The 25830-nt window shown below is 41.5% G+C and overlaps 1 protein-coding gene across 2 annotated transcripts in view; it reads left to right on the top strand.

The window, feature by feature from the left end:
* The window catches only part of PDGFD (platelet derived growth factor D), a 151478-nt gene that overhangs the window by 95129 nt on the left and 30519 nt on the right, over positions 1-25830 (top strand). For both annotated transcript variants that reach the window (XM_075418024.1, XM_009938499.2), the window contains exon 4: positions 20567-20626. In XM_075418024.1, coding sequence (XP_075274139.1) covers positions 20567-20626 — 60 coding nt within the window. The remainder of the gene's footprint in view (positions 1-20566; positions 20627-25830) is intronic.

The following is a 25830-nucleotide window of genomic DNA, read 5'->3' as shown; positions in this document are numbered from 1 at the left end:
CAAACATGTATACACACAAATTTGTAAGGTTAAAAAATATATATTAACATATAGCTCTTTTTATATGTATATACATATATGTGTGCTTTTACTTTTCTTTATAATATATAACATAATCCATTACTAGGAAACATCACATGGCATTAAGACCAATCTTTACTTATTTGGGAATTGTAAACCAACAGTGGTGGACATGTGGTGCTAAGCAGGAGAACATAAGTGCATTTGTCCCAGGATAAACTTCTGTGTCAAAATGTGTATCAGTGTGTTAGATCATGAGTGATTTTTGCTTGTTTGAACTGACATTTTTTGAATGAAGGAACCATAAAGAAATTAATGGAGGCAGAGGGTAGCTTTGGGGTTTGTTCCATCATGTGGAATTTACAGTAAAGTAGGTTTCTGCTAAACACCCTGGCTATAGGTCACCTCTCATATGATCAAAACAAGAGCACTGGTCACAAAGTGGGGTAAGACACCACATTGTGTCTAGTAAACTTTAATTACTTTCCCATTCGAAAAATATTGGCCAGTCAAAGTTAGTTCAGATACTAACCTTAAACTCTTTGCTACTTGCCTGTTAAGCTCTCAAGAAAGCACCAAAAATTCAAAGCACAGTCAGAAAATGAAAATGGGCAGAAGAAGAACCTGATTCTGACACTTGTACTCACAGTCACTCTGAATTAAGTGATTGGCTGCCTGTATTTTACCAGATTTGTTTGCACAAATAGTGGAGCACCAGGCTGCAGTTTTTTAAATAATAAATAAACTCCCTCATAAGAGTTAGCATAATCACAGAAAGATTCAGCCAGCACTGTGAATACAGATTCATAAAGATCATAAAGGATGATCCATTCTTTATCACTGGCCTCCGAGCTGGATGCAGCCCAGAAGCTGTATGAGTCTTTGCTGCTCTGCTTCTGTTTTAGCTTGTCACTTCTTTCACAGAACAGACATTTTATTTATTTCTCCAAGACAAAATAGTCTGCCTTAAAACCCATATAATGTATTTCATGTGACAACAGGAGTGATAATGGTGCATGAATACTTTCCCTGCTTTTAGATAATCCACAGACGGATTCCCAGTAAATTGCTGGGAGTACAAAAGGAGAGGAATGGGGTGGGGAGCAATGTCTTGGTCAATAAAGTGGTTGGACGTGAAATAGATCTCGCAATAAAGAAGCAAGAACTTACAAGTGAAAACCTTATCAGTTGCTCTTCTGCTACTCTTTCTCTGATTTCAGTTTTGATTGCCTGTCTATGCTAGACAGCAAAGATTTTTTTATTAATGCAACCCATATGCAAAACTCATAACAATCTATGTGATGAAACTTCTGTTTTCTTAAGTTCTGGCAGAAAACTATTTTCTGTGGTTTTGCTCAAGGCGCACCAGCCTCATAAAATTATCAGCCAGAGGCCCATCTTTCAGGACAGAAGTAATTAAGCCCTTTCTAATTAGATAAAACTTGCTCAAAATCTTTAACATTATCCTTCCCCAACTTTATGTAAGCAGAGGACTTAAGAGATTATCTATGCACAATGTTATTTATTTATTTATTTTTACTTTGGAAGGTGTTACAGTGTTTTAAAAAGCAACATACAATGAGAGCCTGTTAAAAAGAGATATTGTGCCTCAGTGCATGGAGCATCTCAGAGTAATTTCGTATGGGAAGGAGTAATGCTTTCCATTTAATGAAGGTTCCTGAGAATCCAGCAAGCTTCAATCTTCTGCCTAATTCACCTCACAGGACCTAACCTGTCCTTCAGCAGGGTTTGATGAAAAAAGGAAGGTGGTGTGGTAGACAAGCTAAGCAGTATGGTAGGCAGGGACATTCCAGTTCTCCCGACACTCAGAGCAGAACGAAAGATAGTGAAGGATATAAAAGAATCAAAAGTGGGAGTCACATAGCTCAGCAATAATGAAACAGCATACTTGGTTTGAGAAGGCATGTCTGGATGAGCAGTTTCACAGGCAGCATTTGCTGCTCCAGGGGCAGCCGAAGTTCCTAGTCAAAAGATTCATTCAGCATTTACATCTAACGAAGAGCTATTTCTCCCTCCAACATCCTATCACATCTTCCAAAACCCCCGCCATGTCTGCTCAGGTGGAAAACCCTGCAGATTTTTAAGCCCGAGACCCACCAGCTGAATGCAGCATGTGAGTCAGAGGGAGCCTGGGGGCTGCAGCCAGAGCTGTGACCTGACCTGGCCCAACACTTCGCAGTCAGTTGTCCCAGACTGTACCTTCTCCCAGATTTCTCTAGCCTGTGGTCTAACATAGTCCTAGGCAGGTTTCTTCTGAAGGTCTGATGCCCCTTCCATGTTTACTCTTGTTGTCTCAGACATGAAGATTGGTCCCAATCCTTCTACTATGTGACTCTCTGAATTTTAAATTTCATTAGGAGTCTCCCTGTCTTGTGTCCTGATTTCTAAAGCTATTTGTAAGTCAGAGATGACACTGATAAGAGAGCGGTGAACAAAAGTAGGTTTCAGGGAGAAGAGGAATCACCTACCAGCTTGGCATCTGAGGATGCTCCAAGCACTAGAGGCAAGGACTGATACAGGATCATCCAGGAATGACAGTGAAAGAGCAGCAGCAGCAAAAGACAAGACAGGAGACATAAGTATAGTCCAAGTTCAGAAATGAAGGTAATTGTGGGTAAGACAAGCACACACAGTGGAAAAAGCAAGTCCATAGAGAGAGAGGCAAGGCATAACACAATGGTCAGAAAGGCAGAAGAAGCCCCAAACAAGCAAAGATTCTTGAAAGCTGAGAGGAAAACTGAAAAAGCTGAAGGACAGAGAGGGTGTAACTGACAGTATCAAACTTAGCAAACACATCATGAAAGATGAGGAAGAAGAAGCCTCCCCTCTTTACCAGGAAGATGTCGGCGTGTCCCTTATTACAGTAACATGAAAGCACTTTCAGTTGGACTGAAGAAGGTGAATGGCAATTAAGGAAACATTTTTAACAAGAGAGTGAAGTGAAGGAGGAATTTGTGTAAACCAGAGGAGATGTGGCGGCATGGTTAGGGAAGAAAGGAGGTAAATGAGTTCGAGATTTTAAACAGGCAGAGGACCTGAAATAAGAAAGACTGGGTCTAGGAGAGGAGGGAGGGCAGGTGTGGATGAGGTGGAAAGCAGGGCAAAAGTACGTCCTTTTCACTACATCAGCCTTTTTTGGCAAAACCTCTGCCTGTGAACTTGAGGAATAGTGGGGCTGGGTTTGGGGATGTTTCAAAAGTGAAAAGCGTCAATTGGGAACGTGGGTGAGGAATTGAATTATGGCCAGGGAAATACAGACCTTCTGGCAAGGAAGACAGCAAAACCAGAAGCAGTGGGATCCAGTAAACACACAGAAGCTCCTGGAAGCTGTCAGACTTCAACTGGTAAAATAATTGTTTTAATCAGGGAGGAAAATAGACCTTAGTGTCTGTGTTTTCCCAGCTGCAAGCCTGTGTGCCTGGCAGTTTTGTTGCTTGAACAGCATGGTGGAGAACTGGCCGCTTGCTCTCCTCGGTCCCTGATTTGTTAACAGCTCAGTTAAAGTGTGGCTTCTTTGCAGGGCATTGTCATCGATCTGTGTTAACATAACAGCAAGCCTGTTGATGTCCAATTCCTGTTGAAAATGCTACATCTTTAATCCAGTAGCGCGTTATGCACTGTTTGAAAATTCACTGAGCTGGTGGCAGTGGCCAAGAACACAAGAAAATGTAGCACTTCACATCTTCAAAGGACTATACAGACACAAGCGTTTTATTTTCAAATCCAGTATCCTGTCCCAAATAGTTGACTCTAACAAGACTTAGAGGTACTGTTGATTTAAGACAGCTTTAGATTTTGAAGGACTGAATTTCCTGCTGGCAGTGCTTACCTGTTTTAAGAATTCCTGAGGAAGTCAGTGACCCAGAGGAAATCCCTACTTTTCCAACATAAGCTAGAGACACAAAGACAAAAACAGAAAAAGACCATCATGTGCAGTACAAGAGGGTTACCCATGTTAGACAAAAAAAATCATAGTTTATTCTTTGTAGAAGCTCAAAAGACTTATTCAGTATCAGCATTACTTCTTGCAAAATACAGCAGAAGCCAATTGGAAGATACAAATTCCAATAAGCACACAACCATATCAGAAATGAGATCAAACAACTACATGGCATGTAAGAATAGCCAAGAAGGGCCACAGGAATGTTGCAGTTTTTGGGAAGTGTCTAATACTGGCAGAATAGTGACTTTGTTTTTTTTAGTTGAATGAGATTACCCCAGTCTCATAGCAAGTGGCCATGATCTTGCCACTGTACTTGGCTAAGTGAGGGGGTGTGTGAAGGTTCATGGTGTGTTGTCTGTCCCTTCAGCTTGCATGCCGATGATGCTTCCCAGTTCATAACCAGTTTCTAGTCCTATCATAGCTGTATATATAAAATAAAATCTATATGAAAGCTAATCTTTCCCTTGTTCTTTACATGTCAGTTAGGGTCAAGCAAGCTCTGTTAAAGAAAAATACGGAGTACACTACAAGTAGACTTTCAGTGAGCCAGAGCTCATTAATTACCGGTCAGCAGCAAAACTGTACTATTGGACAAGCAGGAAATGAAACCCATCCCCAAACCTGCTTGAAAAATCTGAAGTAACCATTGATAATTAGAGAGATAAATCAATGCTTCTTAACAGTCTGGAAGTCTTGTGGACGAGTGGTGGTTAAAAAATGGATGGAGGATGTTCAAGGTATCTTTCTATTAAAACTACTCTGGGCAAATCAATTAGTTTTAAAAAAGATTTATTATTTCAGGCTCTTTTTAGAGCTGGCCAGTATTAAAATCAGTAATGCTACTTACCGTGTATGTTGGACACCTTTTTCAGGGTATCCATAAAGCAATATTCTTAATTAACCTTAAACGTGTATAGGCAGCAGTAAGTTAGGATGGATCCAGCACCAAAAAACGTAACGCATGAAATGAAAGGGTACATTTTCTGTGCCATAATGAGCATAACCTGGGAGAGGGCAAAGGGCATGCTGTTCCCTGACTTTGCTTCCCATGTCTGTGTGACCAAACAGAAAATGTCAATAGCTTGGACATGGTATTTTGACACTGCAGTAGGGACAGAACAATAGCAGTCTTAATGTAGCTCCTGTTAGAAGTCACAGAAAGACCTTGTAGCTAATTTGTCTGCTTAGAGTTGACCATTAGGAGGGCACCAGAAAGAGAGATAGAATCATAGAATCATAGAATGGTTTGGGTTGGAAGGGACCTTAAAGATCATCTGGTTCCACCCCCCTGCCATGAGCAGAGACATCTTCCACTAGACCACGTTGCTCAGAGCTCCATCCAACATACATCAGTGTGTATGAACATGAGATGAGTTTACACTGCCAAATTTTTCTACCAGCCCTCATTAACCTGTCCATCACAGTAGCTGTTTAGTTGAAAAGTGGGACTACTTTAGATTGTTGACTTGAGAACATAATGCTGTCTCTGTAAATCCATATTCTGTTTTTTAATTCCACTTTAGCAAGATCTGAAGAATGTTAGCATGTGAAATGATGGTAATATATGAAGAACTTAGTTACCTTTTATCTTGGCTTGGTAACTCTGGAGGGTATTTTATAGAAATTTAGTTACAGGTGACAGATTTGTAGGAAGAATGGAGAGGCCATGTTTGATTCATAAAAAGGTTAATTAGCTACTAATGTTGTATTACAATGCTGCAAATAGGTGTTAATTAACTCCTGGTGCTTCAGTGTGACAAGGTTGGTCCCTCCTACCACTGTGGCCACAAGGGAAGAGGAAATGGTCACTTCTTCCCAGGTTCTGTTCCTGCTTAGCAGCCTCTTCTCTAGATTTTCTACAAAAACTGAAGGTGCAGCTTAACTTTAATGTGTGCCAAGTGTGTTGGAGAAGAATAGAAAGTCAGTCTGCTGTCAGTGTTTTCTTCTGACAGACTTCCAGAGGAAGTGACTGGTGAAATGAAACATGCTAGACCTCCAACCTGCACTGAGGAACTTGTGAAAACCCATCACAGCAGGTCTTGGTTGCAAGCTGTCTTCCAAATCAAAACAAGAATTGCATGTCTTCACAGTCTTGTGGAGAGGTGGGCTCCTAGGTTCAACTTCATGTTTTATATTCCACCAGTGCTATTTATTCAACTATGTATCAATGTTACCTTACAGAGCCTGGCAGCACAATCCTGCTTTTATATTGTTCGAGCCTAAGTTTGGGTTGCAGGGGCTCTTTCAACCTTAACACTGTTCAATGTGGTTTTGTCATTCTTGGCAAACCGGGGAAAACAACACATTATGTATAATGCGGGTTTAATTGCTTACAGAATAAATCTTTGCCTCATTTGTTGCAACAGCTGTAACTGCTGGAAAATACTTACAGTCCTGGATTAAATGATACTGATTGTTTTAAGATTTCTGAGTCTAAATTTAGGGGGGTTGTAGGCTTTTTTTAGTTCAGTAATGTATAATGCAGCCAAACCTAAAATCTGATGATTTAAAGATGTGAGGTTCATGTTTCTCTAAGGATAAGAATTTTCTGTATTGTAAATTCATTGGTTATTCACCTAGTATAATTTTTAAATATAACAAACATAGGAGCATAATTTATGGGAGGTTAAACCATAGACTAATAAATCACTTTTAGAAGGACATTTTTTCTTTGATAATCAGTTTTAGTTTTCTTTTTTTTTTGTGCTGTACCATTGCCTGAAAGTATATTCCTTCCTAATTTATGATAAAGAAGTCGGTTCTCTTTGTTGTGGATGTCTATCTCCTTCAGATATTTGCAGAGTACTCTCATACTTCTTTGCTTATTGCTTAGTCAAGAAATGAAGTCCGTATTTAGCTTTTAATCTTTTCCAGAAATTCAGTGCCCTCGGAGTTTTTGATGTTCTTTTCAAAACTCCCCCAGATTTTTCCAGGCTTTTTACAATGTCTCTGTGGTAGTGAAGGGAGCTGAATCTGGTGATCTAAGCATCACCAGGGCTGTGTTACGGGTGGAATGTCACCTGCCATGGTACCCTGCTTAGGCAGGTCTATATGACAGTGGCCAGCCTGGCTGTCCTAACCGGGAATGTGTCTTTTAATGTGTTTCCCTCCATCAGCTTAGTCCATCTTTGACCTCCCAAGTTAGGAAACTAAGGTTTCTCCTTCTGCTCAGCATGTGATTTAGGAGCACATTAGGCTGCATATTTCCAGGGCGAACTTTCCCCTTGCTGGGTCGTGATAGCATTTGTGATTTTCCCATGTCCTCAGTGAAGATGGCTGCTGTTGCATTGCCTGCAGATTTAAGCACAGCATCATGGCCTCGGGCAGGGTGCTGGCCTCAGCCACGGCTCCGGGCCAGGCTCCACCACTGCTTGCCCTGACACCTTCTCACAGCCTCAGGTCTTCCCACCTCAAAGACAGGCACAACGAGCCTTTGTAAAATGACACAAGATTAACTTCTGTAAGACGCTACAGAGACACACTGTGTTGTTCCTGCTTGCAGTCTGGGACACTGTGCCAGCGGGATGGGCTGCACGGCCAAACCGAGACAGATGAACAAAGGTGTTTGTCTGCTAAACTGTTTTATTTGGATGCTTGCTTGTTCTGTGCCTGCCAGACTTACCTGAGGTCCTCTCTAGTTTAAGAAATTGTGTGATTACAAAATGGAGAACAGCAATCCCAGATTCCAAAGCAGGAAGATGAAACAGCAAAAATCATCTTCAGACCACACTGAGCCACTTGCAACTGGTTTGGTGAGTGGGAGAAGGCAGGTGGCTATTCTCATCCCTCCCCTCCTTCTCAGGCTGCATCATAACTGGAGCTCCTGGGATCTCTACACTTCCTATTAACAATCCTTAGTCCTTTTCTGACTCAGCAGTTCCAGGCACAGGTCATCAAAGAAGGTCCTTCCTCCGTGCTGGAGAAGCTGGTGTGCTTGCAGCTGGCGCTGTTCTTTGCTCAGCACATTGCTTCTACCTTCAGTGACCTTCATGCTATACGCCACATTTCCAAAGACAGCCACGGTGCTGTAGAAATCTGATTTGTATTTTCTATGCATATGTCTTTATTGAATTTACAACCTTCTGTTTTGCTCTGAGCATTTGATAAAGCCCATGCATGTCTTCATAATAACATAGATGACAGATATGTGACAGAGTGTTCCTGGTTTTCCCTTACACATGCATATTCACACACACATCTTTTATTAGTTGCAAGGTTGGTGTCACTTTAGACTTGATAGGATAAATCTTACTAGAAAATTTTTGGCTGAATTACACTGTTGCATAAAATAAGCCCCTGCCTGGTGCTGAGCTTTGAGCTACTGAACTGAACACCTCTTCAAACCCAGTGCCTGGGTTGTTACCATAATCCTTTGCTTACAACCCCCTCTCATTTTTCAACCCACACGTTGCTCTCCATGCTGAACTGATTTTGAATGTACATACCATGCCGAAAAAAGGATCTATCACATTTCCTATCTCTTGTAATACCAAGAAAAATGCAGTTCTGTTTTCCTCGATTGTCAATTTGATGACCAGTCAGTGCTTAATTAGAGAACATCTGAGCCTGTAACTATACAGGGTCAGATTTTGCCACTCATCAGGAGCACTGGAAGCTAAAAATAATTCTACATCTGTGGAATTTGTGTATCTTGGTGTCAGATCATTTTCAGCAGAATCAAATAGCATCCAGTTTTTCTGTGACCCTTGACAACAGGGTTTTTTTTCATTTTCATTTAATTTTTAAATAACATCCAATTTTTCTGTGACTGTTGACAACAGAGTATTTTTTCATCTTAGTAGTTTTTCTTTGGGGAAATATTTTAATTGTACAAATTGATGTTTTGTGGCAGACAAAACTTGTTTTCCAGGTCCTCTTCTTTTCTTAAGCTGCAGAAGCCTTTTTTTTTTAGTAATACTAATGATCTTGGCAGCTTTAAAAATGCTGCCTTTTAATCAACATTTGTGTCCTGATGTATTTCTTAGGTGATGTGTAGTAAAAAATACTCTGTAATGAAAGTTTCCCTCAGACTGTAGAAATGGGTACCATGTTGTCTCGTTGCGTGTTCTTGATTCTAAGCACCGTTGTTGTCCTACCATCAGTCCTATAATGAAGCATAAATACAAGCTCTTGCAGGATCAGACCCTCTAATAAAGAAGTCTGTGTATCTCAAATTGTCAGCAAAGACTATTAAACAGGCTGAATGTGAGCCAAAGCGTAGGCAGAAGGTTGTTGGTACTCTCAGATTTTTAGCACGGCTGGTTTAGGGCCAGCATGGGCCTGGGGCTGTTTCCAGTATACAGTTAGCTGAGGCCACTCTGTTTTTCAGGGTAATAGTTATGTCCTAGGACGTGAGTCATACCATGTCTGATCAATTTCTACCTAAATTTATTTACCAATATAGATGTAGCTCAAAGAGAGGTTGGTCTTTTCTTTCATTTTCTCGTCACTGCTTGACAGCACTGTGAGTGACAGTTAATGACATCTGTAAGCCCTGGGGTTCAATGTTTGCAGACTTATGTGTAATTTTAAAAGAGAATCTCATCTCTGAGAAAAAAAAATAAATTAAAGAACAAACAAACCCTTAAACTTGGGAAAATGGCCTAGAAAGAACGAGGCTAGTTTTTCAACTGCTGTAAGACAGGGTAAAACAACCACCTTTGGACCACAAAAAATTATCTCACACCAAGGTCTGGCCAATAAACTTGAAACAAAAAAATGCTGGGAAGAACCTGGACACTATGAGGGCAGGCAGTCTGACTGCTCTGTATAGTTTGTGTTGCATGCTGAAGAGGCTGCAAGTGGTAGAAATAGGCCACTGAAAACTTTGCTTTCGCTGGAAGTGAACAGGAATTGGGAATGCTGTGTAGGTGGGGGTACCTAAACTGAGCAGAAAGCAATTGCTGTTTTTACAGATAAGGTGAAACTTTTGCACCTGACTGGAAATGAGATCCTCATTTCAAAATGTGCGTTGTAGTACACACCCATATTAGCTCTGAGCCACCTGTCCTCTAGGCAGGTGTGATGAACACAAGGTCTTCTGTGGTTGTCTTACACACGTGGTTAGCAGAGAGCCTGGATATATCGGTCATATTCAGGCCTTCCACCCCTTCTCTGCATGCACAGGAGTTTATACACAGAAACTAGTATTATTAAGCTCTGCGGGAGGGGAGGGCGAAAAAGACCAATCAGGGCAGATAATATAAGGCATCAGAAAATAGGACACTCTGCTCCCTTTATGCGTAATTTATCTCTACCACAAATATGTGAAAGTAAACACTCTGCTTTCCCACCTTAGCAGCAGCTTTGTGCGCTGGCGTTGCTAGCTCAGTGCTGGTTCAGGGACATTTCCCAGGTGCATTAAGAAATAGATTAAAAGCAGAGAAAACACTTGTAATGCCAGCAGCTGAAATCTGGAGGCTTGCCCGGCTGCTGATCTTCCCATGGTGCAGTGGCTGTCCAGGAGGACTTGTCATCCTGAACAAAGATGGACAGGTTGGCCAGGAGGGCTCTGTTAAAACCAGCGGTAAAAGCTCAACAGACTGTAGGTTTGGTACATTAAAAATGCTGTCTGGTGTTCAGGAAAGACTCAGCGTTTTTGAAGCACAGAGCAAAGTCTTTCTGCCGGAGGGTGCAAGAGCGTTCTCCCATCGTTTTCTCCCTATAAGTGTGCATTGCGGATGGAGGTGGACAGCCTAAAAGCCTGACCTGCTCAGGCCAGTGCTGTGAGGCCAGGATAGCATGGGTTGGGTGCCACCTTGGTGTCTTCATAGATGGGGTATGAAACCACCTCCTGCAATTTTTATTGATACTAATATCATACCTGGGTAGGTTAAAACTACCTGGCTGTGTCTGTTGTCTGGAGAATACCTCTCCTTGGTTTCCAGAGAAGCCACTTGCACTCACAGACCTCACTTTCTTCTGAGCATGACCCTGTCCTGCACCCGTGGAAAGGTGATGAGGACATGCAGATGTTCACGCACCCCCACCAGTGAGGAGAAGCCCCACGTCTGCCCGTGGTCCCCTGGGTGGCAGCGACCTGTGCTGGTGTGGCATCCCCTTGGTGATTTGTGGTGATTTGTGGTGGTGTGGTATCCCCTTGCTGTGGGCAGAGCATCTCCCCGCTACTTGGGGGAGATCTCTGTGTGTGTAGCCATAAGTCACCCTGTGTGCCATGCCACAGTGTCACACTGCAGATTAGATTCATGGTCTTCTTCTTTGCTCAGCCCAGGTTCTTGGCACGCATTCCTTTCTGAGTCCATGTGCGCCATCAAATAGAGTTTATGGCTTGTACCTTTTTCTCCATTTACATTCTTCTAAATGAAAACTTATTTTTCTTTCCTGCCTCTGCTTCTGACCTCTGATAGTCCCAGCACATTTCTTTGTATTGAATGGTGTTTACAACTTCTTTTTTTCTTTTTCCAATTTCTTTTTTTTTTCCAGCTGCAACTTCTGTGATATTTTCCAGGTCATTAGTATAAAACTGAAAAAAAAGTTCCTCTTGATTTTCAGTGCTTGAAAAATAAGTAGCCTGTTGTAATTCTACAGCCATCCTTAGTCTATTTGGTTATGCTTGTATTTATCCCGAATTTAAAGAAAATGTGTCACACGCTAATTCTGACCCAGTACACACCTTCTGGATCCTGAGATCATGATCTCAGTTTGGTGTTTAGAAGGATTTCTGAGACTGGTGATTCCAAAACTGATAATATAGTTTAGTCAGATTGTTTATAAAAATGTGGCAAATGTAAGCTGTATTTATTTAGTCTTCATTAATAGTGTTGCTTATAATTGATGTTTGTAAGAATAATGCAGAACAGAAATGAGAATCATGACTATTCCTATGGTACTTGTATTTAGCTTTAACAGCAATGGCATTTTTTAGGAATAGATCTGGGACTGGAAGTCCAGTCTGAATACTTTTATTTTCCTTACTCTAGCTGCTTGATGAAACTCAAGTTGGAAGAAATTCCCAATAAGCAGTATCCTGTGCTGTTTAAAGTAAATAACTGCTTTGATATCATCAAAAACCTGGAAAAGCTAAGAGAAACTGTTCTTCAGAGATTGTGTATTCTTGCTGTATTTATGATTATTGTTATCATCTTAGAAAGTTTGTATAGCAGCCCTTTTTTGTTGTCCTAGAAAACGCAATGCCTTCCAGTCAAAGCAGGAGGGTGAACAAATTGTTTTGCTTTGCATTATCTGTGAAACAGAACACATACTCCTGCTGCATGCTTACTGCAGAATTAAATGGCATCCTTTGGGAGAGAGCTCAAAAACAAATGGATCCTTCACAAAAAATCAATAAGCTGGGACTGCTGCTAGGACAGCTAATGTCCCTTACCAGTACCTTTTTACATTGTGTCCTCAGCTTTGGAATTAGATTTGCTTAGTTCCATTACAGCTTTTCATTGTTATAATTATTCCTCCCATGTTTCTCCCAATCGCATCTGAAAATGTGAGTGTGCATATCAGAGCACTCAGCAGATCCTCCTAGCGGAACAATGGAAAACTTGGAATATTAAGTGAAATTAGGCTGTATTTGTTAATGATTATTTTCCACTGGTTACAGAGTGTACTTAAATCTATGTAAAATAAAGTAGAAACCCAAGCAGAAAGAAGACAGATTATTAATATTTAGGTCCTGGGATGTTTTCTTCCATTAATATTTTTCCTTCTACCCCTGTTACTGGGGCCTCTCAGTACATTCCCATTTGGTATGAGTCACACCAAGAAGGAGGACCTGAAATAAGCAGCTGTCACTGTCTTCTGTTACCTCTGAAAGACTTTTTTGCCCACCTTGGACACTGTTTGCCAAGTGAATCGTCAGCTTTTTCAGTGTTGCTCGGGGCAGATTTGCCTATTACCAAGGAGGTTGCTTCCAAAATCCTGTCAGTCAGCATGGCAGAAGATCACAAAGTCCTCTCACTGGACTCTGACCTGGGAGCGAGTTTTTGGCTCCTGGGGTCACTCTTCCCAAATTCTTTTCCACCTGGCAGCTCCCCGACACTGTTTTCATGTGCAGCATCGCATTGACCAGGACCTCTCTTGATGTCTGCTCTGCAGTGCCCTGGCAGAGCCAGCATGGGGCATCACAGGGGGACCAGCAAGCTCTGCAAAATGGGCTGGCACCGTGGCCTGGGTGTGCTTAGACACTGAACCAAGATGAACAAGGAACCCGATTGCCTTCAGCACCCTCCACTGTCACTGCCAAGAGGTGGGCACCGCGGAGCATAAGGCATGAAGAGTCGCTGCTGAAAGCAAATCTCCCTTTCTGTACAATAGCAGCCACAGTAGTAGCTTAATGAACCTGACTTACATCCCTGGAGAGCGATAGGGTAAGCCAGGGCTCACATGGAGATGGCAAATGCAGTGGCAGTCTATAACATCGATGGCAGGAGAGTGGCCAGGGCAACTGCACGCTCATTAGTCTGACCTAGAAAGCTTACGGGGCACTTGTCAGCAGAGAAGGTGGTTAAAGACACAGGAAAATGGAAAAAAACTCCACATCTCTTTATCAAAGGAGCTCGTGCCTGCCTGCAGGATAGTCTGGAGAGGAAGGAAATGCTGTGTAGGAAATCTAATTGGACTTCAAAGGAGCATCTCACCTGGTGCCATGCAGGAAACAATCACTTGCGCTGGAGGAGACGGCAATTAATAAAAGAGCCGTGAGGCAGTCAAAGGGGAGACAGTGTGCTGTAATGAAAAAGGAGTATCCAGCCAGGGAGAGCTCGCTAATGCCAGTTTCTAAAGGGTTGGTCTTATGATCCGTTTTATTTTTGGTCTTTTTTAGGGACCAGAGCACAGCCTGTCAGAATAGCATTTTAATGACTTTTACAGCACACACAGAGCTGAAGTGCATTGCTCATGAATGGGAAAATCAGAATTTCGGAGAGGAGAACCGCGTGACCTTGAGCACCGGAGAATTGTTTTTCAGTGAAATGCAACAGCCCAAAAAGAGCAAAGAGGTCACTCATATAGAGATTAATAACAAAAACATTTGCTGTTTAATGGCATCTCACTGGTTAGCAACGAGGGGAGAAGGGAGTTTCTGGGTGTACTAGGCATAGGACCAATGAGGCAGTAGTTCCATCTTTTCTGAAATACTCTGTACAGTTTTGGTCCCCATAGTATGGAGCAACGAGATCTTTCTTGGACTGCGTTCAGGGAACAGCTACAGGACAGCTGGGGGGGGAAAGAGGACATTTCTTCCTGAAGGCCAAGACAACTTGGCTTGCTTAGTGTAATAAAGCGGATGCTCAGAGGAGATAAAACATCTCTTCAGAAGTACTGCAGGAAGCAAATTTGAGAGAAGAAGGAAAGGACAAAGCTGGCACTTACATAAGTGCAATAACGATAAATTCAGCTTGGAAACAGCCAATCAGTCTGAGGGATTTGAAGGAGCAAAGAAAACATAACTAGCTTCAAAATGGACAGTGAGCTGTTTATGATGGTGATGTTGCCTGAAATAATCAGGGTTTGGAAGTGACAACCTGGAAGAGCTTTTCAAGTTTTGTGTCCTAGGTCCCACAGGACTCTGTGACAAGTAGAAAAATTAAAGGTAGTGCACAGTTTGCACAGGGTGGCATTGAAGTCCTGTGCAGTCTTCTGGGTATCTGCACCAAACGGGGTGCTCATAGGCAGTGTGGTGTTAGATGACATCTGATTTTTGAAAGGCATATATATCGTCTCATTTGAGCAAGTTTTATCTGACCTTTTAGAGATATCATTTAAATGTCAATGTCTTGGCCACTGTTATAATAGGCACCCAGCAATGCCCAATTCCAAAACTAGGCGAAGGATGAAAAGAAGTATTGACCAAACATAACTGTTATTAAATAGATTTTTCTGCTTCAGTTTTACTTTGACTTTTCATAAATAAATGTATCAAAATGCAGTTAACCTGAATAGTTACTACAGCCTTAAACTTTTGAAATTTTAAGTATCTTGTGCTTCCCATTCAATTATAGCTAGTAAATGTGTCAGAACAAATCAAGAGTGATTTTATATGTCATTTTGCACTAGTATTAGCTTAATCATAACTGATAAGGTTGTAGCTACTGGTATGTAGTGGCAATTGAGCTTCAGAAACTCAATTAATGTCTTTTTTTAAAGGGCAAGGATCATACTACCACATTTGGTATCCGACACTCTTTGGTGGCTGTCTGACTTTTTGTTACTGATTTTAAAATAGTGGTGTCATGGAAGGCCTGCCTTTGTGGGACTACAGCAAAAAAATACAGAGGAAAATTCAATATGATTAAAGTTACTTGTTAATTTCTTACCTGTTCCAGTAATAGTTGTCATTAGTGGTAAAATATGCTCATATTTCCAGTTTGAATATTACTGCCTTCAGATTACAGCCACCTGATTTTGTTAAATGCTTACACTGCTAAATAAAAGAGCTTGTTAACTTTGTTAACGGCCTCTTGTAGCTAACTACAGGTTCTTATCTGGAGAGACAAGGTTAAGGTACCTCTAACCTTCTTGAGAGACACTGGCCTCCATTTCATGTCTCATTGCAAGGTATGATTTCCAGATTAGATGAATCGTTGCTGCATGGTTTCCAAATTCAGCATCTTTTATTTTAAAGCCTGGTCACCAGAACTGAACAAAGCAGTGGTTTGGCCACTACTGCAGGTAAGAAAAATGCAGCTTCCGACTTCCTATTGAGTAGCCTGCTGTAGGCAAATAGGTATCTTTCAGCATTCTTAAGACAAGTGGTAGTAAATATCAGTCTGATATGACAATGAAACTTAGCAATGTGATGGATTGAAAGTATGATAAAAGCAAAAGACATTTCAAAGTGTACATCTCTGTATGTTTATTTATCTTTAAGAATAGAAATTAGGGTGTAATAAAATGCCACATGAGAAATTGTCATTAACTAGTGGAAGTGTACAACTTGAGTATTTATCACAGGATTGTTTTAAATGGAACTGTGACTTCCATTTTGCCTCTTACTTACCTATCACTGTTGCTGTTACATGGTGTGTTCTGAGTTTGGGTTTATTTGCTTGAAATACCTGTTGGTTTGTATATAGAATATAATATCGATGAGTTCAATGTTGAGAGAAAATATTGGTGCTATTGCTCGTTACAGGGGAAAAAAAAGAAGGGCCGTATTTCCAGATTATTATGATTTATTATTACTAACTACAAGTTTATCTGCTTATCAGCTACTTGTGTGCAAACAGCTCTGAATCCAATAATGCGTGTTGACTACTGTTCAAAAAAAGCTATCACTGAGTTTCCTCTACTAATTCAAATGTTAGGATAATTTAATCTCTTTTTGTTCAAATTATAATTTACCCTAGGTTTTCCTTACAGACCTTCTACTGTCCTAGTTCTTAATTCATACGTTCCAGTGAGAGATTCTCTTTCTGCATTAGATCTCTTTGAACATGCCCCATTTCACTTCTGATATGGTTTTGCAGAATCTCCTTTTTGCCTCTGTACATCCCTTAGCCCTGTTCTTCTGCAAACTTCTAGAAGCTGCTTCTCTGTTGTACAGTTTGTGGCATCTAAATACCACAAATGGGGTGACAACAGACAGAGCCCAACACATTCATCTTCTCTATATTCATTTTTCCTTTGTTTCTTTCTTTCTTCCACTTTCTCATGCTTACTTGCCCCAAGAGCACGCCTGCATTTTTACCTTTCCCACCCTCACTTCTCTTCCACTCCCACAACAAGGTCACAGTAGAAAAAGTTGCTCCTTCAGGAGAGGACATTTTTAAACTTGGTAGGCTGTAAACATCAGTCTAGAATGCTGTCTTGGCTCTTCTTAACCACAACTCTTTTGTGAACCTTTCCTGCTGCCTGAAGCGGAGACCATCACCTCAGCTTTTAATAGCCATAATTTATAGTTGGTTTTGGAAGATAAACACTCTTACTAAACCTAATTCAGCCACCTCAGGGACCTGCAGATGAGAAGAAAGAGTTCAGAGAGAAGCTTATAGAGATATGGGCTGCTGCTTCTCACTGGAGAGAGCTGCCAGTGCGTTGTGCCCATTCTGTGGTGGCCATTGCCTATCCCAGGCATCATGCCTCATAGATGTCAAGCACCAAGATGACAAAAGACTGGCCTACACTGATAATGTATGTAAAAAATGAAAAATCACAGAAATGTTAGAAGGTGCTTCTTGCTTTTAATTTGAGGACCAGGAAGTAATTCAGCATGGCTGGGAGTACTCATATGTTTTGCCATATTTGTGATACAACAAAGTGAGTCATGGACAACATGCTTCGCAAACTGGCGAGGTTCCCAGCCTCATCCCTGATGTCTTCCTGATGCCTCACAGTTCCTACTGAGCCTGCCAGACCTCATGGTTTGAGCCCGGCAGAGCCTGTGCTGCTGCAGGTCATGGACCCCAAGGCTGCAAACCATCTTCCTCGGCAACCAGTGCTATCTGGCTCTGCAGTCTTGCATATCCTTGATAGCAGTGATTTTGCCTCATGATCTCCACCTGTGAAAGCCCTGTGTGAAACAAAGAGTATTCCCTGTGATTGCTTGTCACTTATTGGAGATCAGTGGTGGGAGACAGGCTATAGACAAAGTCAGTCTGCAAAGGTGAGAGTAGCTTATCTTTGTCTGAAACAGAGCCAAGAACAATATATCAATGTCCATACGTATTTAACTCTAAGGACTGACTCAGGATTTGTCTTGCTGAGGTGTAATTTTGGAAGTTGAGGTATGGAAGTTGTTTTTCTTCAGTAAAGGTAGCTGCTATCAGAAGGTGATTGGTAGCCCTGCTGCTTTGCCTGTACTTTTGATGCTTGCAGAACAGTTAATGCAATGCTTTGCTGAAGTCTCATGTAATGTTGTGTCACCATGACACGCATACAAAAATAAAAGCACTGTTGTGACCGTGATGTAGCCAAATTATTACCACCCTGTTTTTCCAGTATTTGGTTAAAAAAGAGGTGGTGGGGTTTTTTTTATGTTTTAACAGGAAGTTTTAATATCATTCTGAGTAATGGCATAAACAATAGCCAAGTGATCATGTGCAGTTTCAGATAAACGAGATTTTATGAATTGAACACGTAGCACTGAAAATATTTGTCCTTCAGGTTCTTGTAGGGACAATGGTGAGAAAGAAGGAGAGGGTTTTGTAATGATGAGAACCACTTTGGATTATTACTTGAAATAGCTGCAAGCAGAAGCCGTAGATAATAATAATCTTCAAACTGTAGAGGTTGAAAGCTCCGAGAAGCCAAGAATGACTACAGCTGCCTTGAGTGAGGGTGGAACAAAGCCATATAGTTGTGAATAGTTTATGCAGATGAAATACAATCACAGAGTCAAAATGTGCAGTCATCAGGTTTGAGATCCAAGAAGCAGGTGGTACACATGTCTGTCTCAGGGTTTTGGAGGGGTTCCCTGGCATCAACCATCTCAAAGAAGCATAGACTAAAGAAATAGTTTTGATGTCTACAATTAGATAACACAAGGGGACCGTCACTTCAAACACAAAATTATTCCTTGCCTATGGTCTTCTCCAGACATTCAATGAGGCAGATTGTTCCTGTTTTAAAATAATGCCTCAGAACTCAATGCCATTTTTTTCTGGAAGTGCTAAATGGAAGCTAATAATAGAGAGGAAATGTTTTCCAAGTTGTGCAACTGGCAACCATTACCAGAGGATCCATGAGCTTTTCAGATCCATTTTTATGTACTTTAAATCGTGGCTTGTCAAGAACTGGGCAACCAAATGTGTAGAGAATGTGGCCAAGGTAGCCCACTGCTCCTGAATTATTTATGACCTGATCATAACATTTGTAGATCTCTTTACTGCTTATAACAAAATCTGCATTAAAAATGTAACCTATAATCTTTTTCTTCTGTATGCCTAGAATAAAATGACCGCTTTAATTATTAACGTTTTAATAGCCCTGCAGTTTCAATGGTCACTTACTGACACTATAGTGTGATGGGGTTTCTTAACTCCTACTAATCTTAAGTACTGAAGAAATCACTACGGCTTTCTTGCCTAAAATTTTAGAGAAAGGAACATTTTTAAGGAGAAAAAAAAAACCAGTAACAATATTGAATAAATAATCTTGTGATTTTTGAGACATTTGAATATTTTTCTACAGCAAATGAAAAACATTAAAAAACCATATATACGGAGTCTGGATCTGAAAGCAGGCCTGTTCCTTCTTGACTAAAGGAGAATTTTATTGATGAATTAGCAGATTATTTGATCAATTTGCTCTCTTCCATTCCTAAGAAATAACTGAATATATGCATATATGTATGGTCCAATGCAGCATTGAGTCTAGAGAGCATCAGATGAGCAGCTACCCTTCCATTTTCCCTTTCAGACTGCCAACTTAAAAAATGCATAGCAGGTACTGAGTCGGTGTAAAATTATAAGCCCAGGCATTGATCCGTCTTCTTTAAATCCTTTCATTATAAATTCTGCTATTAGAAATTAAAATCTTGGCATGCTGTCGCTTCAGTCCACTGTCTTTACCTGCCTATTCTTGCCGATCATTAGCTATTCACTGCATGTGTGTGTTTAACAACCATTCTGTAATGCTGCCTTTTTTTCCATTTTTCATGGTTTCATTATTCCAGTTGGAAATGAGTGAAACTGCCAAAAGATTAAAGAAATGGATTCTTCGTTATTTAAGTAATGATTGCCCATCACTGGTCAGACAAGTGGCCTGGGATTCAGGTGACCACGTGTCAATATCTACAATTATCTACAATATCTAAGCCAGTCCTCCCAGGCTCCCTTTATAGACAATGGAGAGAAAAAAGTATTTTTAGAATGCAATATCATGTCAAATTAAACTTGTAAAATAGATCAGATGATTTGCACTCTAAAAATGCTAGTTTTAGTTGACTGTAAATGGAAACAAGAGTGGCAATGGAGATAAGAACTTAGGTGTTTGCTTTGTAGATGTCCAAAGGTAGATGAGATGAATGCCATCCCTGTTCTCAAATTAATCATATATGCCATAAATGGGATTTTGTGCGATGACACTTCTAACGTGAATGTACTGTGGCTGTGTTTTTTGATGTAAAGGACATAGTGCCATTCAGTGCTCTGCACAGAGGAGTAAGTCCTGTTCAGTGCAAGCACAAACAGAACTTACAGTCATGTTAGGACTACATTTCAAATGGATTAGATTACGCTGCTTTTCACCTTGGCTAAATAGTAGCAGGGGTTTGGCATGTCCACATACTTTCCAGAACGGATCAGTTTGGGGAACAGCATTAATACACTGATTGTAGACATACATGACGTGGTGTTTAATATTTGTATTGGAAGATAATTGTAATGGCCTTGACCAGATTAGGTCCTGCTACGCAAAGCAGCATATACCCTTATCACAAATAATACCTATCCTTGCCCCAGCAAGCTTAGAAGGAGCTAGTTTATAAACAAAGAAAAGGGAGGAACCTAAACGCAACTAGAATTATTTAGGAATGACACATGGCAAAGGCCTCTTGCATTAAAGAGGGTTGAAAAAGGTGACAGATGTTTAATGCTGAGATTTTTTTAGCTTCTACAGTTAATTTAGGACGTTGCCTTAATGGTGATTTTTCCTGTGGGTTTTTCCTCTTAGGATGATTTCCAGCACGCGGCCTCAGAAACTAACTGGGAGTCAGTCACAAGCTCTGTCTCAGTAAGTAATTTCTTGCTACTTTGCCTGTGGATGGATTGATAGGATGGCTTGAATCCAACTCATTGCAATGGCACCTGCACAGAGGAACCACGTATTCACCTTTGGCAGAGGAAGGCAGAAGTGTTTATCCAACTCAAACTGGAGTCAGCCAGTGTGTTTTTAAGGAGAAAAGATTCAGGATATGCCAACAGCTGTTGTAACCACATGAGATAGCCATTGGGAAACATTTCTTACTTCCAAACTCATCCTGCCAAGATGAAAATATGAGATATAAACTCCTTACAATTTTCAATTGTAAAATGTCTTGACCTAAATAGCAGACTATACTTAAAACAGGCTGGCAAGAAAATAGATCTAGTTTTTCCTTGTGAATACTGAGATTTTTTTAAGTTTTTGTAATAATATATTATAGTTGAAGTAAACATATTAAGCAGTAAAATGCTTGGGGGGAAAAAAAAGAGAGAAGGAAGGAAAACAAGTAATCCAGTACAAAATTTTATTTTTCTCTTCATTGCATTTGATTTGTGTCATTGGACAAAAATCTGTTCCCTCTTTCATTTCCCAAGTGAAGTTAAATTCTGAGGAATGGCAATGTAGCATCAGAATCATAATATGGACAGTCCTCTGCTGTGCATTCTGCTGACTGGTCAACATCATGTCACAGCTCTTATAAACTCCTGTTAAAACACATGAGACAAGGATAATTGCTCAAAGCAGACTTGAGACCAATGTTTGGAGCATTCATGGAAGAGGGTTTAGTGATGGCACCTTTGTTACAGTAGCTGCCAGGAGTTTCCAGTGGGGGAGCAGTAAATAAAATATGGGTAAATTCTACTGATTGGTGTCCAAGCCAGGCGTCAAGTAGAAAGAAGATTCTGTATTGCCAAAATTAGAAGAGGTTAAGCCAATCTCACTTGTGTTTACTCCTGAGTTTGCAAATGACACTTGCCCTTCATGTTACGATGTACTGATAGCCTTGAACTAATTGTGCTGAAAGTCCTGAGTAGTAATGTTGGCAGGGTTGAGATCTACTGGATGTACCAAGCAGGAGATGCTAAAGCACTGTTTTACTGAAAGACATAAACTCATTTTTCACTCTAATATGGGGTTGTAAAAAAAATCCATGGGATAGAATATTTGGTTTAAAAATATGGTAGGCTGATGTTTGAAAATGTAAGCCTAGGGCTCCCTCATCAGGTAACTATGAAAATGAGAGCAAGTATATGGTAAATGCCATGTTAGTTATCCTCCTTAACACTGTAAGGCACACAATACACCAAACAATAATCCAGTGTTCTTTTCATATTGAAAAAAAATGCTGGAACCTCTAGCACAAGAAGGAGATGGAACTGTTGGAGAAGGTCCAGAGGAAGGCCACAATCATGATCCAAAGGCTGCAACCCCTCTCCTATGAGGAAAGACTGAGGGAGTTGGGGCTCTTCAGCCTGGAGAACAGAAGGCTGCGGGGACGCCTTCTAGCAGCCTTTCAGTACCTGAAGGGGGCCTGTAGGAAAGATGGGGAAAATATTTTCAGCAGGGCTTGTTGTGATAGCACAAGGAGTAATATGTTTAAACTAAGGGAGGGTAGATTTAGATTAGATGTAAGGAAGAAATTTTTTACAATGAGAGTGGTGAAACACTGGATCAGGTTGGCCAGAGAGGTAGTGGAGGCCCCATCCCTGGTAATATTTGGGGCCAGGTTAGACGGGGCTCTCAGCAACCTGGTCTAGTTGAAGATGACCCTGCTTGCTGCAGCGGGGCTTGGGCTAGATGACCTCTAAAGGTCCCTTCCAACCCAAAGCATTCTATGATTCTGTGAAAAAGTGTATTAATTTTTCGCATCTATTTGCTTCTGAAAAGTAGTTGTTAATGTTACAGGTAGGGAAGTTCAGTACAAATATTACAGGTGTCAAGCCCAAGGTCACAGAAACCTACAGCTAAATCAGAAGCAGATCGCCAGTTTCATTGTTTTTTCCATGCTATCTCCTGTCTAATAAAACATACGTTCTTCCACTGGGCATGCATTGCATAGCCCTTTCTTATCCTCAGGGAAAATAAGGTAAAGAGGTTGAGTAATTTTTCCCAAAGGCACCAAGGAAAAAATCCGAGGACATCCAGATTCTTCAAGCGAGAAAGGTTCAGAGATTCTGCTGTGGTCTGAGGGGCAGAAGACGAGATGACATACCGTTCTGCTGATAGTCAGTTAGCGTGGCAGATCTAAGTTTTGTCCCTCAAACCCACAAGCAACCCAAAGGCTCATTTTAAGATCTGCAGATGTTACAACTCTGAAAATTTGAGAGTGAGCAAATTCTTCCTTCCTTGTCGGAGGTCATATAACAGAGTCATATTTTGTTTTTTTTTTTAATTCTCAGAAAGCTAAAACCAACATTTCTGCCCTTAAGCCAGCATGGCAAATCCAGAAAACAGGGAAACAAAATTCACTCCTTATTATAAGCTCAGAAAGTATGGGCTGGATGAGTGGTCGGTGAAGTGGATTGAGAACTGGCTGAATGGCAGAATTCAGAGGGTTGTCGTCAGCGGTGCTGAGTCTAGTTGGAGGCTGGTAACAAGTGGTATCCCCCAGGGGTCAGTACTGGGCCCAGTCTTGTTTAACTTCTTCATCAAGGACCTGGATGAAGAGTTAGAATGTACCCTCAGCAAGTTTGCTGATGACACCAAACTGGGAGGAGTGGTAGATACACCAGAAGGCTGTGCTGCCATTCAGCGTGACCTGGACAGGCTGGAAATTTGGGCAGAGAGGAACCTGATGAGGTTCAACAAAGGCAAATGCAGGGTTCTGCACCTGGGGAGGAACAACCCCATGCACCAGTACAGGCTTGGGGTGGACCTGCTGGAGAGCAGCTCTGTGGAGAGGGACCTGGGTGTCCTGGTGGACGACAGGTTAACCATGAGCCAGCAGTGTGCCCTGGCTGCCAAGAAAGCCAATGGGATCCTGGGGTGCATCAAGAAGAGTGTGGCCAGCAGGACGAGGGAGGTTCTCCTTCCCCTCTACACTGCCCTGGTGAGGCCTCATCTGGAGTATTCTGTCCAGTTCTGGGCTCCCCAGTTCAAGAAAGATGAAGAGCTACTGGAGAGAGTCCAGCAGAGGGCTACGAGGATGGTGAGGGGACTGGAACATCTCCCCTATGAGGAGAGGTTGAGGGAGCTGGGCTTGTTCAGCCTGAAGAAGAGAAGGCTGCGAGGGGACCTTATAAATGCTTACAAATATCTGAAGGGTGGGTGTCAGGAGGATGGGGCCAAGCTCTTTTCAGTGGTGCCCAGTGACAGGACAAGGGGCAATGGGCACAAACTGAGGCACAGGAAGTTCCGTCTGAACATGAGGAAGAACTTCTTCCCTCTGAGGGTGACGGAGCACTGGAACAGGCTGCCCAGGGAGGTTGTGGAGTCTCCTTCTCTGGAGATATTCAAGACCCGCCTGGACAAGGTCCTCTACAGCCTGCTGTAGGTGACCCTGCTTCGGCAGGGGGGTTGGACTAGATGACCCACAGAGGTCCCTTCCAAACCCTACTATTCTGTGATTCTGTGATTCTGTGATTAGGTTAGTTTCCAATATATGTGCAGTAATGTTATGACCAACAACAGCTGTGATGCACGTTGAACTGCCTGTCAGCTTCACAATACAGATAGAAAATGGAAAAGAATGCGGGAACAAATTAAGGGTAAGAGCACTGACAAAAAAAGATACTGTTGTGTCCCATGAAATTAAAAATGCATTCAGTGCTTTTAAGAAACATAGAAGAGGCACATAATGTGGAAGATCGTTGCTCTTCATTGCTTCTTGCATTTGACCCTCTTGCCCTTTCTTTGGATGCAATCTCAGAAGCCAGATTATGGCAAGCACAAGCTCTTCTGAAGGTAGTGCCTGGTTCTTGGCAGGACAAAAGAGAGGCAGTTGGGTTGGCAGCTTTGAAGTTGCTTTTGGGCCTGTCACACGATGTCGCTGGCAGTAGGTTATCCGAGCTGTTGAAATAATTCCTCTTGACTTGCCTGTCACTGAGAAAAAGTTAAGCTTTCTTCTGTGTGAACGAGGTTGCACAAATCTCTTGAGTAGGAGCTTTTATATGAAAAAAAAATGGGGAATCCCTACTGCCTATAGGAGTTTGAAATGCCCTGCCTATAAATTCACAGCCTAACCTGCAGTTCTGTAATGAAATGCACAGTTAAACACACAAAAAAACCCTCTCGCGTTGTCTAAGCCACACACCTGTGGCCTGATTTTTATGCTGCTGTTTCTTCAGTGTCCTTGCACCATCTCCCTCACTTTTGGAAGGTAGTCAGGGACTGACGTTTCCTTGTTGGGCTGCCGTCACAGATGAACCCTGAGCTCTGCTGAGCTCTCCTCAATAAGCAAGGAGCATTTGGGTGCATTTTTCCTTTGTAACCTCAAAGACTGCATTAGCGCATTGCAGGATTCCCACCCACAGCACAGTCTCTCCTGCAGCATTGTTTTGGAGAGCAACGCTGTGTTCACTTTGCAGGCGTGAGCTTTTCAGCTCCCGGGGCTCCCGTCTCTCTGACGGTCCCTATTCCAAGCCACTTAGAAGTCAGGAGAGATGCTTTGAGGTATGCCTTCCCTTCTAGTGGGTCATGAATTTTTACGGTCATCTGCACTGTGTCTTGTTTAGCGCTGCATTGTGGAGGCATTACAGTCACAAGCAGGCCTTCTGAAACTTCTTATGCTGTTGGCTATAAGCAGTAAAGCTCAGCTATGCTTGCTTGACTGCACCACTGTAGCGTTTCTTTTTCTTCTTTTTCTTGTTTTTAATAATTTGGGCTGTCCATACTTTCAGCAAAAGTGCAGTAAAATATCAAGGATTATTACTTTTGTGGTATAACTTACCGTTACAGACAATTCCTTTATTTTAAAAGACATATATTATTTAAAACTATTTTAGTAAGCATTCAAGGACACAATCCTGCAAACAAGTGAGCAACTTTGCTCAAATGAGTTGGCCTTTCCATTACTACCCAACTGAGTGAAGTTAATTGCAGAGATTAATAGTTTAACATATGCATTTATTTGGGAGATGAGGCAAAAAATTGTTTTGGGGAGCCATTAATTTTAAGTGGCATATTTCTGCTACATTACTTCAGAGCTGGCTTTTCGTGAGAGAAGAGGGTTTCTAGAGTTTTTGCCCCAATGGCTTAACTTACAAGACCAAAATCCAAACAAATCTTGTGCT

Source organism: Opisthocomus hoazin, chromosome 1 (genome assembly GCF_030867145.1).
Source record: "Opisthocomus hoazin isolate bOpiHoa1 chromosome 1, bOpiHoa1.hap1, whole genome shotgun sequence".
Lineage (NCBI taxonomy): Eukaryota > Metazoa > Chordata > Aves > Opisthocomiformes > Opisthocomidae > Opisthocomus > Opisthocomus hoazin.
This window is presented reverse-complemented; position numbering and strand designations above follow the sequence as displayed.